General features: G+C 40.9%; 1 protein-coding gene across 1 annotated transcript in view; it reads right to left on the bottom strand.

Annotated features, from left to right (window-relative positions):
* Positions 1–10004: 10004 nt before the first annotated feature.
* The window catches only part of LOC115143413 (contactin-4-like), a 175018-nt gene continuing 170260 nt past the window's right edge, over positions 10005–14762 (bottom strand). Inside the window, 5 exon segments of the mRNA XM_029683821.2 lie at positions 10005–10880; positions 10882–10939; positions 11071–11239; positions 13841–13953; positions 14516–14696. Of these exon segments, the coding sequence (XP_029539681.2) occupies positions 10862–10880; positions 10882–10939; positions 11071–11239; positions 13841–13953; positions 14516–14696 (540 nt within the window). The 3' untranslated portion in view covers positions 10005–10861.

Below are 14762 nucleotides of genomic sequence, written 5' to 3'. Positions count from 1 at the left end.
GCTTAATATAAGCACTTTGAAATGAGCTATGCTTTTACTTTTGATACTTAAGTATATTTAAAACCAAATACTTTTAGACTTTTACTCAAGTAGTATTTTACTGTGTGACCTGATCTTTATTCTTACTCAATTATGACAATTGGGTACTTTTTCCACCACTGCTGAGCTGTGTGTAATTTTGTCGGATGATATGAAATATACTGCCATTATCTGAGCTACATTGATATTTACATTTGGTGAAAATTGTTTGTCAACTTCTGTTAGACTATGTCACTCTGGTTGTTGGAGCTATCTTTTGTATGGTGAACTTGAGCTTCATCAAGATGTACTTTGAGGGGAAATCTGGCTTTGAAAATAGCCCTGTGCTTACCCAGCCACCAACCTCACCGTACGTCACTGGATAGATATTTATCAGTCTTTATTTTCCATATTTATCAGTCCAAGCTCACTAGTGGCCTTCCATGTGGACCTGGGGAGAGAACGCTTTGCAGGCCTGTCAGCTGTCCTGTGGTGTTCGGAGAGGTCTCATTGCTTTTTTAATTCTCAGCCAATCTTCTGTCCATCACACCACTTTATCCCTTCTTTAGAGCTCAGTGCCGGTCCAAACATTGTCACTTTCTAACATGTCTCAGCCTACACCTCAGCAATAACAGAATATGTCAGCGCAACTTTACTCAAATTAAACAGGGATGTTCAGCCAATCAGATTCATTATGGATTTAAATAATTTTTCCTTGCAGTATGGGACTAAATTCTGAAGTGAAAATACAAATTTACATATGAGCCATGAATACAGATTTTTTTGTTTTTGTTTGGAATGCCACGTGAGATGTGGTCAAAAGTAAGATTCTAACACTATAGGAACAAGTGATTTTGGAAGTTACAAATCCACATTAAAGCTGAAGACCTTAATTGAGACAATAACAAAGCATACACCCCGGATGGGCCCAGAGAAATGTAACACTCTTAAATTCACAGACAGAGCTATGGATGCAAGACTGACGATCCATGATAAAAAATATAAAAAAGTTTTAACCATCTTTTGAGGCTATGCAGTGTTTGTTTGGGCTCTGATGAGGTACGACAGTTTAACTAAGCTCATGAGGCAAGTCCACTACTTCAAGAAGCAATGGATATATCACTAAAAGTAAAATAAATGGATGTAACACCTAAGAATTCTAACTTTAAGACATGTTTTTTTCAGGGCATGTTTTTTTTCTCGGTTTTCTAGCTTAAAAATAAGTACATTTTGGAGACACTTTAAATGTATTTAGCTCCTCAGTGACAAGTTATAGAACAGCAGCATGAAGGAGTTGCATATAAGCACAATCTTTCTTTGAACTGGAACACCCATTGTGCATACTGTGTTGAATATTGCCTATGGTGCTAAGGCCAAGTATACACTATTGTAACATGTCAATTGCATTGTAAAGTACAGGAAAGATAAACAAAATGCATGAGTTGTGTTTCAGCCATTGAAAATCATCCCATGGTAATTTCTCATTTCTGCTCTGGCTAGAAATGTTATTTATCTTCATTTTAACATTCCACCCTTGGTCAATTAGTTGTATTGGTCACCAGACTTGATCCTCAGCAGTGAGTTAAATGAATGCGTAGCCACGGCCTTACTAATGTCAGATGACTTGTCAATAAACGAAAAGCGTGTTTAGGTTTATTAAATTAACTGTTAATGAATCTTTGAGTTTCAAGTTATAATCCAACATCTTTGGTATGCTTGCCATACCTGAGACTAGAGGTCGACCGATTAATCAGAATGGCTGATTAATTAGGGCCTATTTCAGGTTTTAATAAAAATTGGAAATAGTTTCTTTTTTTTAATATATATTTGTTTTACACCTTTATTTAATCTTTATTTAACTAAGAAAGTCAGGCCTCCCAGGTGGTGCAGTGGCTAAGGGTGCTGTACTGCAGTGCCAGCTGTGCCACTAGAGATTCTGGGTTTTTACCTTTTATTTTACTAGGCAGGTCAGTTAAGAACAAATTCTTATCTTCAATGACGGCCTAGGAACAGTGGGTTAACTGCCTGTTCAGGGGCAGAACGACAGATTTGTACCTTGTCAGCTCGGGGATTCGAACTTGCAACCTTTCGGTGACTAGTCCAACGCTCTAACCACTAGGCTACCCTGCCGCCCAGGCTCTGTTTGGGCTGCCTAATTTGACAGAATATTACATAATTATGACATAACATTGAAGGTTGTGCAATTTTACAGGAATATTTAGACTTATGGATGAATGGATGAAAATACAGAACCGAGATGATAGTTTCCGGTTTCGACCATATTAATGACCTAATGCTTGTTTTTCTGTGTGTTATTATGTTATAACTAAGTCTGTGATTTGATAGAGCAGTCTGACTGAGCGGTGGTAGGCACCAGCAGGCTCGTAAGCATTCATTCAAACCGCAATTCCGTACATTTTGCCAGCAGTTCTTCGTTGTGCTTCAAGCATTGCGCTGTTTATGACTTCAAGCCTATCAACTCCCGAGATTAGGCTGGTATAATGGATGTGAAATGGCTAGCTAGTTAGTGGGGTGCGCGCTAATAGCGTTTCAAACGTCACTCGCTCTGAGACTTGGAGTGGTTGTTCCCCTTGCTTTGCATGGGTAACGAGGCTTTGAGCGTGGCTGTTGATGATTTGTTCCTGGTTCGAGCCCAGGTAGGAGCGAGGAGAGGGTCGGAAGCTATACTGTTACACTGGCAATACTAAAGTGCCTATAAGAACATTCAATAGTCAAAGGTTAATGAAATACAAATGGTATATAGATAAATAGTCCCATAATTCCTATAATAACTACAACCTAAAACTTCTTACCTGGGAATATTGAAGACTCATGTTAAAAGGAACCACAAGCTTTCATATGTTCTGAGCAAGGAACTTAAACGTTAGCTTTCTTACATGGCACATATTGCACTTTTACTTTCTTCTCCAACACTTTGTTTTTACATTATTTAAACCAAATTGAACGTTTCATTATTTATTTGAGGCTAAATTGATTTTATTGATGTATTATATTAAGTTAAAATAAGTGTTCATTCAGTATTGCAGTAATTGTCATTATTACAAATAAAAATTAAAAATTGACCGATTAATCAGTATCGGCTTTTTTTGGGTCCTCCAATAATCGGCGTATCAGTATCGGTATCGGCGTTGAAAAATCATAATCGGTCGACCTCTACCTGAGACGGTAGAGAAAGCGAGACACCCCACTTTCAGGTCTGGGTGCAGCCACTCTGGTCTACTTATTGACATCTCACTGGTCATTTTTTTCTGTAGCAGGTAGGGAGAGTGTGGAAGGGACAATAAGTAGACCAGACCCATCGCTCTCACTCGGGAAAGCATGCTCACGTGAGAGAGGGAATGCCCAATTACACACAAAGGAACCTTGTCCATTTTTTCCAACTGTTAATAACTGCCTGATTAAGGCATCTTCATTCATCCACCATTCATCCACGGAAGTAGAGCAGCTCTCACCTTTGCCAATATGTGACCAGTGACCCATGACCCATAAAGTGCCCTCTACTGTAGGATACAATATAATAATAATAATAATGATAATAATGCTAATAATAATACATGGGACTCATATAGCGCTTGTCTAGTACCCCAAGTGGAATATACAAAGATAGCCAACACAACTACGTACCTAGGCCAAAATTATTCCTGTAATCGGGAAGGCTGTCTTTGGCCAATATTAAGTCAATGAGCTCCCAGAAGTATATAATCCATTTTTTGAATGATACAGGTTCTTATGAGATTTCCATGAAAAGGGGATTAGTTACAATCCATGAGTCGAGCTCTGGTTATACCAATTACTTTACATATTTAAGTCTGAGTTTCACTCTTACAGAGCAGCCAGCTTAAACTCAAACAAAATGAAAGTTTTGGAAAAATGTTAATGACTTAAAAGTAGACTTTGAGTGATGTTAGTTTCCAAAATAATTGACTTATCCACGTGTAAGACAGGAACATATGTCTGAAGCATGACAAGGTGCATTGTAATATGATTTAGAATTGTAGTTAGTTTTTAGTTCCATTTTAGCACAGTCTCCTCCCCAACTTAAAATGTCTGTGGAGCACCACGTTACAAAGGTAGATGTTACACCCAGAGTAAAAAAGGTGGCTTGAAATGAACCATGAATGATATTTGCACTCCAATCAGTTTAGCATATTTTAATTACTGCAAATGTCAAGTGGCCCTGGATTTGATCCCAACAGGCTCAACTCCAAATGGGATGCTTTCAGAACACCAAGAATAGACTTATAAATGTTTAGGACATCATTTCTAGTTTAGCTTGTCAAGTTCTCTCCTTGTCAAGCCAACAGTTGTAGTTTCCAAAAGCCTATAAACATGTTGATACAAATCACTTTTTTTTGTTCTAATATATAAATGTTCTTATGTATTATCCATGATGAAGTAAAATAAAATATGCTTAAGTTCTGGTGATGGGCATTAAATAGAAGTAATCACTTTATGGTCATATCTTATATGGCCCACAAAAGCTACCTCCAGGGATGCATTCCAAGTCAACCATTATGCAATTAGAGGTCTTCATGGGTCCACCCTAACTGAATACCCAAGATCTGACCCGGGATCCAAGGTCCGGGACCAAAATTCCTACTTTTCCCTCGTGTCTGGGTCGGGTCCTGTTTGATTGTCATTGGGTCTCAGGTCTATGTAACTACAGCTGATAGTCTATAGCATATTTATGTTACTCTAATAAGGTTAATTTATTGACTTATAGAAGGCCTTGCCAACCATATTCATTTAACCAGAAGAGCAACTTGGCTGATAAATATAACATTTTGTCACTCGGGTCCAATCGGGTCTGGTCTAGATCCGGACCCATTAGGGTACCTGTCGGGTCTATGTCTGGTTATCGTCAGGTCTGTTTCAGGTCCGGATCCAACTTTTTAGACCTGAGAAGACCTTTACATGCAATATCTCTATCTATGTAAACCAAATATTCCATTGTACCATAAATGTACATAAATGTATACCATAAATGTCCACTGTGTTTATATGTACCGTAGAGACATTCTGTGTACCTCTTTGAGGCTTGGTGTAATTACACACTGTTTCTACACATTACAAAAATTACCTCCACTCCGTAATCTGTTAGGGCTCAGTGCTATCCGTGATCCTTGTGACGTCCCTACCTTAACCATAACCATAACCCTTACCTAAACCTAACCTTAACCATTTTAAATGTCAAATTCAATGGGGTAGTGACCTCCCAAAGATCCCGAATATCACATACCAATCTGTTATACAACGTATTAGTTATACAAATCTATCCAACTCTTGCAAAAAAATCTACTTCTCATTATTACTGTCTGTCTACTGTATAAAAATGCAAAAATCCTCCCAAAGATTATCACATACCAATCTGATACAACGATTCTCATTATTACTGTCTGTATTGTTTTATGCAGTATCCCGTTGATATAAAAAGCATTGCTTTATAATATGGAGTAACCTTCTATTCTGTCTGCTATCTGGAACAGTGTTGCATGAACATTCTACCCCTGTCCTCATTCTGTATGTCTGTGAAGAAAAAAAGATGATTAAACACGATCTTAAAATAGAATGTGAAGACACCTGTTTCAACAACTACGTTTTTATATTGTTACTTTATATGTGATTATTATTCATGGTTTTCTCTGAGCCTTACAAAGTAAGAAACACTAGTAAAATACTTTTTTAGCTAAAGCACGGATAGAGAGCAGAATCAGAACGCAGGCATGGAACTATCAAAATCTCTATCTGTCAACCCTACAGAGCTGACCTTACAGATTGACTTGAAAATATGCACACCTCCCATTCTGCCAATGGCTCCACATTCCTCTATTTGTGATAACTCTTAAGTTGATTTGGTAGTGCACACACATACACCCATAGACACATAGACAAACAGTACATCCAATTCAATACAAACATACAGTAGGGTATACATTGTCCTGAACTGAACATGCTAAGTCCACATATAGTGTCTGACACACTTAAAACATTTGATCTCGCTGTCAGTAAGGTGATGCTTTCCCTTTGAGTACTAATCCGGTTTAAAATGAAGATTATGACTCTGTCATAGCTCCCAGTCCTGAGACCAGCTTTATCAGTACGGCACCTTGACTATTCATGTGAATTTGCAGGCCAAGTAGCTCAAGGTGCTACTTTGCAGATTGAGTGCTTTAACCTGGATCTGAAAACTCTGGGCCCAGCATCTTTTTGAGCCTGAAAAAAATACTTGCAGATGTTACGTTTCAACTTGAGGTCAAGTCTTGTTTATTTACATAATTCTAAAATAGATTAATTTCTTTATTAATGGTCCAATGTTGCCGTTTTTATCTCAATATCAAATCATTTCTGGGTAACAATTATATATGGGTAACAATTATATACCTTACTGTGATTGTTTTTTATTAAAATGCCAAAACTCCATCTCACCAAAACAGGCTGAAATTTCAGGCAGCTCTTACACTAAAAGGGCATTATCATAATTTCCATAATGTCACAGTATTATTCCAACATCATAGTATGGAAATATACACTTAGTGTTCAAAACATTAGGAAGACCTGCTCTTTCCATGACATAGCCTAACCAGGTGAATCCAGGTGAAAGCTATGATCCCTCCTTATTGATGTCACTTGTTAAATCCACTTCAACCAGTGTAGATGAAGGGGAGGAGACAGGTTAAATAATAATTTTTAAGCCTTGAGACAATCGAGATATGGATTGTGTATGTGTGCCATTCAGAGGGTGAATGGGCAAGACAAAATATTTAAGTGCCTTTGAATGGGGTATGGTAGTAGGAGCCAGACGCACCAGTTTGAGTATGTCAAAAACTGCAAAGCTGCTGGGTTTTTCCCGCTCAACAGTTTCCTGTGTGTATCAAGAGTGGTCCACCACCCAAAGGACATTAAGCCAACTTGACACAACTATGGGAAGCATTGGTTTTATACATTCTAATCAATTCCATACAATTATATGTTTCAGGGCGGAATATTCTAATCATTCAATTAACAGATAATTATCAACTAACAATTAAACATGGGTCACCATACCTGTGGAATGCTTTCGGCACCTTGTAATTTTTGCCCAGACGAATTGAGGCTGTTCTGAGGGCAAAACAGGGTGCAACTCAATATTAGGAAGGTGTTCCTAATGTTTTGTACACTCAGTGTATCTATAAAATACAGGAAATCACATTTTCTTTACTGTACTGGGCCTTTAATCACTGATTTTGATATTCAACACACCTCGACAATTCAAAATGTATTTTTCAACATCCACATTTTTTATTTGAACCTTGACAAACTCATTCTATCACCGACATTATTGCAATTCCAGGGAGTTCCTTTAAACCTTGACCCTCCTTTGTGTGTATGCAGTGACCTTTCACCACCTCTGTGGGAAATCTGGGCCAAATGTTCTCTGGCTCTGCTGCATAAGATCCATTACATGGCCTTAGGAGGGGCTATCTATTCTGTCCCTACTTGAATTAACTGATCTCTATCTAACATATATTTAAGTATTATCAAGAATAAGACTGCTGTGTGTATGATTTAAGACTGACAGTGGATGGTGGGGGGGATCATGACTGGGCTGTAAAGGCCAGTAGAAAATGGTGCAGAAATCACAAATGTCACAGATCATAATTGTTATATAATCTGACAACATGCAGTTCCTTATAAAACTAAAGATTATTCCTCTAGATCGTTTTTTGATGTATTAACATAAGTAATGGGGTGATAAATATGTGTGTGATTGATTGATGGGAATTATTGGTATATTGAAAATGTCTACTTTCCCCATTCACTGTTACCTGTATATCATTCATCTCTCCCCTCAATCCACTTACATCAGATTTATTCTCTCAAATATGACAGTAAAGATGACACTGATATACTTCAACTCTGTCAGAGTGAGGAATATAACTCCACCTGGAGGTCTAGATCATATCTCTTCACAGTTAATGTTACTGTGAGAAATACAATGATGTCTGTACCTTCAAAAATGTGTATGTCACTCTCAGGCTACGAATAATGAATAATCACAATATGGCATCTGTAATATTAAATCACAGTTCATGATCGATATTTTGATGATGTAATGAAAAATAATCTGTTAAAAGAGACCTTAGTTCTCCGTGCTTTATTTGAGACACCTTGTGCAACATAAAGTGACATATAGGACATTGCACCTTTATTTAACCAGGTTAGTACCCTGGATCTACTTTCATTCCTACAATACACCTGCTTCTGTTTTCAGACAGCCTGGTGTCGGCTATGAAATCCCTGGGTTCTCCTCAAGAGTTAGAGCAGGTATCAGGAGATTAATGTCCATGTCCAGACACTTACCTGTCAGCCAACATGACAAGATTATTCCTGTGTGTGGCTGGCTGGAATACACTTACAGTACTCTGCTATGGCATAGACGTCACACAGTCTTCATGTCACGCCTCTTCTTGGAAATGTCGTCTGTCATGTGATACACAGTGCTTTGTAAAAATATAATATATTTAGGTCAGCAAATTATATATATCTAAAACGTTACCTAGCACACTATGAAGAATATCCTGTGTGTGAGCAGGTCAATTTGTCGCTGTTAATGTTGACGTGTAACATAGTAAGAAGGAAATATAACAATATCAGATATCAGCGTTCCAATATGATGTATACAACATGATACATTGATTTGGAAGAAAGAAACAACCAATTAAACAATATTTAGCTGGATTCAAAATGGAACTGTGGATTCTCTTTGACACCCGCTATTCCTATTACCTGTGTATTTGCCATTCTAATTGCCTGCTGCAAATCCATTTGTTTTCGTAGACAATCTTTGTTCTCTCTGAAAAAAATGTGGAGAGCCTTCAATCATGCAGGTTAGTGTTTTTCGTCATGAATGTTGTTCTGGAGGCAGCTCTGCAGAGTGGTCACTAGTTGGCACAGTTACAAAGTTATAAAATAAGATTTTAAACCTAACCCTAACCACATTGCTAACCCTAACCTTGAATTAAAATCAAAAAGTACATTTTTGTTTTTATGATTCTTTACAACATAGGCAATATTGACTTTGCAGCTGGCCCATCTGGCAGAAATCGCTCAGTTCTGCCTCCAGAGCAAGATTCATGACAAAGTCAACCTACTTCAATCATATCATAGTAGTAGTGTTCAATAGAGTTCATACATGAGCATTTCAAAGCTTGATTTTCCTTTCTCACAGGTAATCTAAAACTATCTGGAAAATAATCTGTCATTTCTGTATTCATGAGCTATTGATAATTAACAATCAGTATGCAAAAGGCTTTGAGATCGTCTCCAGGCAACCATATAGATCTGGAGCCTACAATACACATATTGATTGATTTCACGTGGGGAAGGTACATCCACACACTACCCATACATTCAGCAGTATTGAGTTGCTTACAAATACCACCCTGGGATGTCATGAAGAGAGACATTATTTTCTCTTGTTAGAAAGGTTGTTATATTCTCCATAGACATAGCACAATTAACCCTTACCGTAAAATACACTATACATGTATATAATCATGACTTGTTAAGACTCTGTAAAGCACTGGACGATGTTTGTGGGTATAACTGCCAATTTTCATTTGTCGGGTCAGTGTCCTCTGCCAGTTGCAGGGCATCGAATCCAATTCAGGTAATTCAATTCTGATTGAAACAATCCAAATTGCATGCACGGACTGACACTATACTGTAGGAGTTGGATTTGTTCATTTTATGCTAGCCAAGGACCAAAGTATTCAGTTAGATGTTGATCATGTTCAAAAATAAAAACCTGGGTGAGGGGAAGCACAGGAGCCATGCTGTCAATGTTGTGTAGCTACCTGTTCATGGTAACTTAATGGTAACCATTAATGCAGAGGGATGTCTCACTGACTCCTGTAAATTATGTCATTCTCCCTGGCACTTTCAAAATGGTACAGACATCTAAAATGAAAACACATTTAAAAATAGACATTTCAATGTGAAACATTTTATTCAGTCTCAATAACATCTCACAGAGATACATTTAGTTTGTTAATACAATAGTATTAAAAGGCTTATGCAACATCTATATCACATTTATGGTAAATAAACAAAAAACAAGCTATCAAGCACACAACTTGAAGTATCTTGATTACCAAACAATTGAAAATGGAGAAAGAGTTAAATGAATGGAACATGTTATACAATCTTCCCCAGCTATCAACAAGTTCTGTATATTGATCCAATATGCCTGTGATGGTCATATTGACCATGATGATGCTGTTAAATGTTGATGATAGAATATGTAAAACCTCAGGAATGTCCAAATACCACAGAACTTTGATTTTTTTTCCACCGAATTTGCTGAATATTGACAGCAGCCAGACAAACCATATACAGTAACTGTGCTTCATGAAGAAATGAAAGGACAACCTCTGAATGAACCATGGTCATTTCAACAGTTGAGTCATCCTAACAGAACGTTTACTGTACAATAACAAATAAACAGGGCACATAGAACACAGGGATGAGACACAAATAGGCCAGGCTCATGTAGATTGTCAAACATTACAACAATCTTCTCATATGTAAAGCCTGACCTTTCTGCTTAATATCTAGTGAAATAAAACACTCAAAAGCTTGGTTGACAAATTAATACAAAACTGCATACAAATATAAGGCAATGCAGCTGCATTGAATACTCTACATAGTAAGCTGTTGATTTCACATTCTTGAGAAGTGAATGCTACACATAAAATAACAGTTTGTTATAATCTGCCACATACTTTGCTGAGTAGATGATTCTCAAAGTTAGAGTTCATAAAAGGCATTTTAAGTTACAAAGTTAACCTTGAAAGTATAAAAAACATAACTACACAAATGTTCATTGGAGCTGAGCTGAAATGGCCCTTTGAGTTGAGACCTGAAAAAGACAAAGACACATTAACAAGCATACCTGGGTGACTCATACTTATGAGACAGACATAGGTTTAAGGCACTTTGGAAACCCAAAAGTTGATCCTGTGAATGGTGAAAGACAAAAACATCTCTTACTGGACATCTTTGGTATCCTGATGGGGCCACTGGTGCTGCCATCACCTCCACCACTCAAGACTTTGATCTCAATGAGGTAGTCCTCGCCAGAGGGGACTTGCAGCTCCACGCTGGTGCTGTTGGTCTCCACCACGCTGCTCTTTCCAAGCCAGTTCTGACGGTACACCACCTGCACACCCCACAAGACATGCCACAAGAGGTCGCTTCACAGTCCAAGTCCAGAACAAACTATTACATAGAGCCATGACTACATAGAACTCTATTCCACATCAAGTAACTGATGCAAGCAGTAACATTCGATTGAAAAAACAGAAAAAAACACCTTATGAAACAGCGGGGACTGTGAAGCAAAACAAACATAGGCACAGACACATGCATACACACACACACACGATAACATACACACACACACACGATAACATACGCACTATACACACACATACACATGGATTTAGTACTGTAGATATGTAGTAGTGATGGAGGAGTGGCCTGATGGCAGACAGTGTGTTGTGAAATCTGTGAATGTATTGTAATGTTTAAAAAACATGTATAAACTGCCTTATTTTGCTGGACCCCAGGAAGAGTTGCTGCTGCCTTGGCAGGAACTAATGGGGATCCATAATAAACCCCAGGAAGAGTAGCTGCTGCCTTGCCAGGAACTAATGGGGATCCATAATAAATTCAAAAACCTTGAGACGGGTGAGGGAATATCATGGCGAGTATCTGATTAATACTGATTTAAGCGACACAAGTCATTTGACCTTAAAGAGAAATGACTGATTTATGGATAATGCCTCTGTACTGTTTCTTTGAAGAAAGAAAAAGTGCTTCTCAGAGAAAGCCAAACTCTTCAGAAAAAAACTAGTATTTTCTTGATCAGTCAAATAGTTTTAAGAAATGTATTGTATTTTTAATGCATGCTCTTTCCAGAGGATGCCATGAATTGCAAATTATAGTGTGAGGTGTTAGTGTGGCCCCCTGTGGTGCTCAGTGGAGGGGGTGGACCCCTGTGGCGCTCCGTGGAGGCTGGTGTCGCCCTCATGTGGCGCTCTGTGGAGGCTGGCGTCTCCCATGTGGTGCTCCGTGGAGGCTGGTGTCCCCCTGTGGTGCTCCGTGGAGGCTGGTGTTCCCCTGTGGTGCTCCGTGGAGGCTGGCGTCTCACTGTGGTGCTCCGTGGAGGCTGATGTCCCCCTGTGGTGCTCCGTGGAGGCTGGTGTCTCACTGTGGTGCTCCGTGGAGGCTGGTGTCCCCCTGTGGTGCTCCGTGGAGGCTGGTGTCTCACTGTGGTGCTCCGTGGAGGCTGGTGTCTCACTGTGGTGCTCCGTGGAGGCTGGTGTCTCACTGTGTTGCTCCGTGGAGGCTGGTGTCTCACTGTGGTGCTCCGTGGAGGCTGGTGTCTCACTGTGGTGCTCCGTGGAGGCTGGTGTCCCCCTGTGGTGCTCCGTGGAGGCTGGTGTCTCACTGTGGTGCTCCGTGGAGGCTGGCGTCCCCCTGTGGTGCTCCGTGGAGGCTGGTGTCCCCCTGTGGTGCTCCGTGGAGGCTGGTGTCCCCCTGTGGTGCTCCGTGGAGGCTGGTGTCTCACTGTGGCGCTCCGTGGAGGCTGGTGTTCCCCTGTGGTGCTCCGTGGAGGCTGGCGTCGCCCAGTGGCGCTCCGTGGAGGCTGGTGTCTCACTGTGGTGCTCCGTGGAGGCTGGCGTCCCCCTGTGGTGCTCCGTGGAGGCTGGCGTCCCCCTGTGGTGCTCCGTGGAGGCTGGTGTCTCACTGTGGTGCTCCGTGGAGGCTGGTGTCTCACTGTGGTGCTCCGTGGAGGCTGGTGTCTCACTGTGGTGCTCCGTGGAGGCTGGCGTCCCCCTGTGGTGCTCCGTGGAGGCTGGTGTCTCACAGTGGTGCTCCGTGGAGGCTGGCGTCCCCCTGTGGTGCTCCGTGGAGGCTGGTGTCTCACTGTGGTGCTCCGTGGAGGCTGGCGTCGCCCAGTGGCGCTCCGTGGAGGCTGGTGTCTCACTGTGGTGCTCCGTGGAGGCTGGTGTCTCACTGTGGTGCTCCGTGGAGGCTGGTGTCTCACTGTGGTGCTCCGTGGAGGCTGGCGTCGCCCAGTGGCGCTCCGTGGAGGCTGGTGTCTCACTGTGGTGCTCCGTGGAGGCTGGTGTCTCACTGTGGTGCTCCGTGGAGGCTGGTGTCTCACTGTGGTGCTCCGTGGAGGCTGGTGTCTCACTGTGGCGCTCCGTGGAGGCTGGTATGACCCCCATGTGGCGCTCAGCGAAGGCTGATGTCTGAATGTGGAGCTTCACAGGCTCCTAGCAGCTTCCTCACCTGCTCTCTCAAATCTCTGAGCCACATCCGATCAGTCAATTAGAAAATGTATACATTAAAAGAATGCAGAACGTTTTCTGAGTCATAATCCTCTGCTGAATGCTCCAAGAGTTCAGATACCCAGGATGACATGAAACGCTTCCTGTTACACAGGTTCAAACACATCAGGTCTTTTTACTACTGCGGAATTCAGGGAGATCGAGTGGCAGGAATCTTCACTGAATGTATCACGGAGAAACAGAGAAACCGGTTTGTTTTGCGTCATGTCACTGGGAACAGACTTTTTAATTTTGTACGGCCAGACAGGGACAATCCATATGTGATACTGAAAGTGCTGAGGTTTATATTTCCACTGCGACCAGGGAGTCATTTTTAGAGAACATAGCTGCTGAGGTTAGCCAAGAAACTGCATTTGTTTCCTAGTTTTCAAAGATTCTGCTATTTCACTGACAACACTCACCTTGTATCCTGTCACCTCAGACTCATTTCCCATTGCCTTGACATGCTCCCACTTTAAAAAGATCTTGGAGTTGGTCAAGTTCCACTCAATATTCCCTGGAGGTTGACTTGGTGCTGAAAGATATGCAATCATATAGCAACTTGAGTTAGTCACGTAACATTCCGTCAATAGCTGAAATAACTCCTAAATTACTTTCTCACTTTAACCATCCCCTTATCGCTGCTGTATGAAGGAAATCTCAACTAGAAGGGTACAAGGTTAGTGGCTGAATGATTGCCTCTAACTCTGATAAGATCATAAACATGCTTCCTCTCCATGAGACGTCAAGACAAACAGCATCTTGTCACAGATTTTTGTAATTTTCGAAAAGAGGTACCTGCTAATTCATGTTGTAGGTATAAGATAATCAAATTCCATCCGTTAGTCTGCAGTCAACACACAGTCAAGACCATACACAGATGACTGTGTTTCGTCTCAGCAGTGCTGTTGATGTAGAGGATTCACAGAGGCTCTAAAGTCATTGAAGTCGTATTATATCCTGCTGCAAATTACCACAATTCCATTAATGTAAACCTCTGCGGGATATGCAGGCTTCATGAACGTGAAAGCGGACTTGTAAAGAGAGAAATGCTCAAATTGCATGTGACAGCTGTCCCATCTCAGAAAAAAACTCACGTGGTTTCTTGGTGGTGACATTGACTGCAGGGCTAGAAGGCCCTGCTCCAGCACTGTTCTGGGCCCTGACTGAGATCAGATACAACGTACTTCCCATGAGTCCAGAGAGAAGGGCCACAGTATCCGTGACCTTCACCATCTCAGCATCACTCTCCTGCACCCCCTCCTCCCAACAAAGCACCTGGAATCAAAGACATGAAGGTTATCCCAGACCTCCTGGCAGCATTAGAAACACTTCCAGCACTGT

This window comes from Oncorhynchus nerka, linkage group LG15 (genome assembly GCF_034236695.1).
Source record: "Oncorhynchus nerka isolate Pitt River linkage group LG15, Oner_Uvic_2.0, whole genome shotgun sequence".
In the NCBI taxonomy this organism is placed as follows: domain Eukaryota; kingdom Metazoa; phylum Chordata; class Actinopteri; order Salmoniformes; family Salmonidae; genus Oncorhynchus; species Oncorhynchus nerka.
This window is presented reverse-complemented; position numbering and strand designations above follow the sequence as displayed.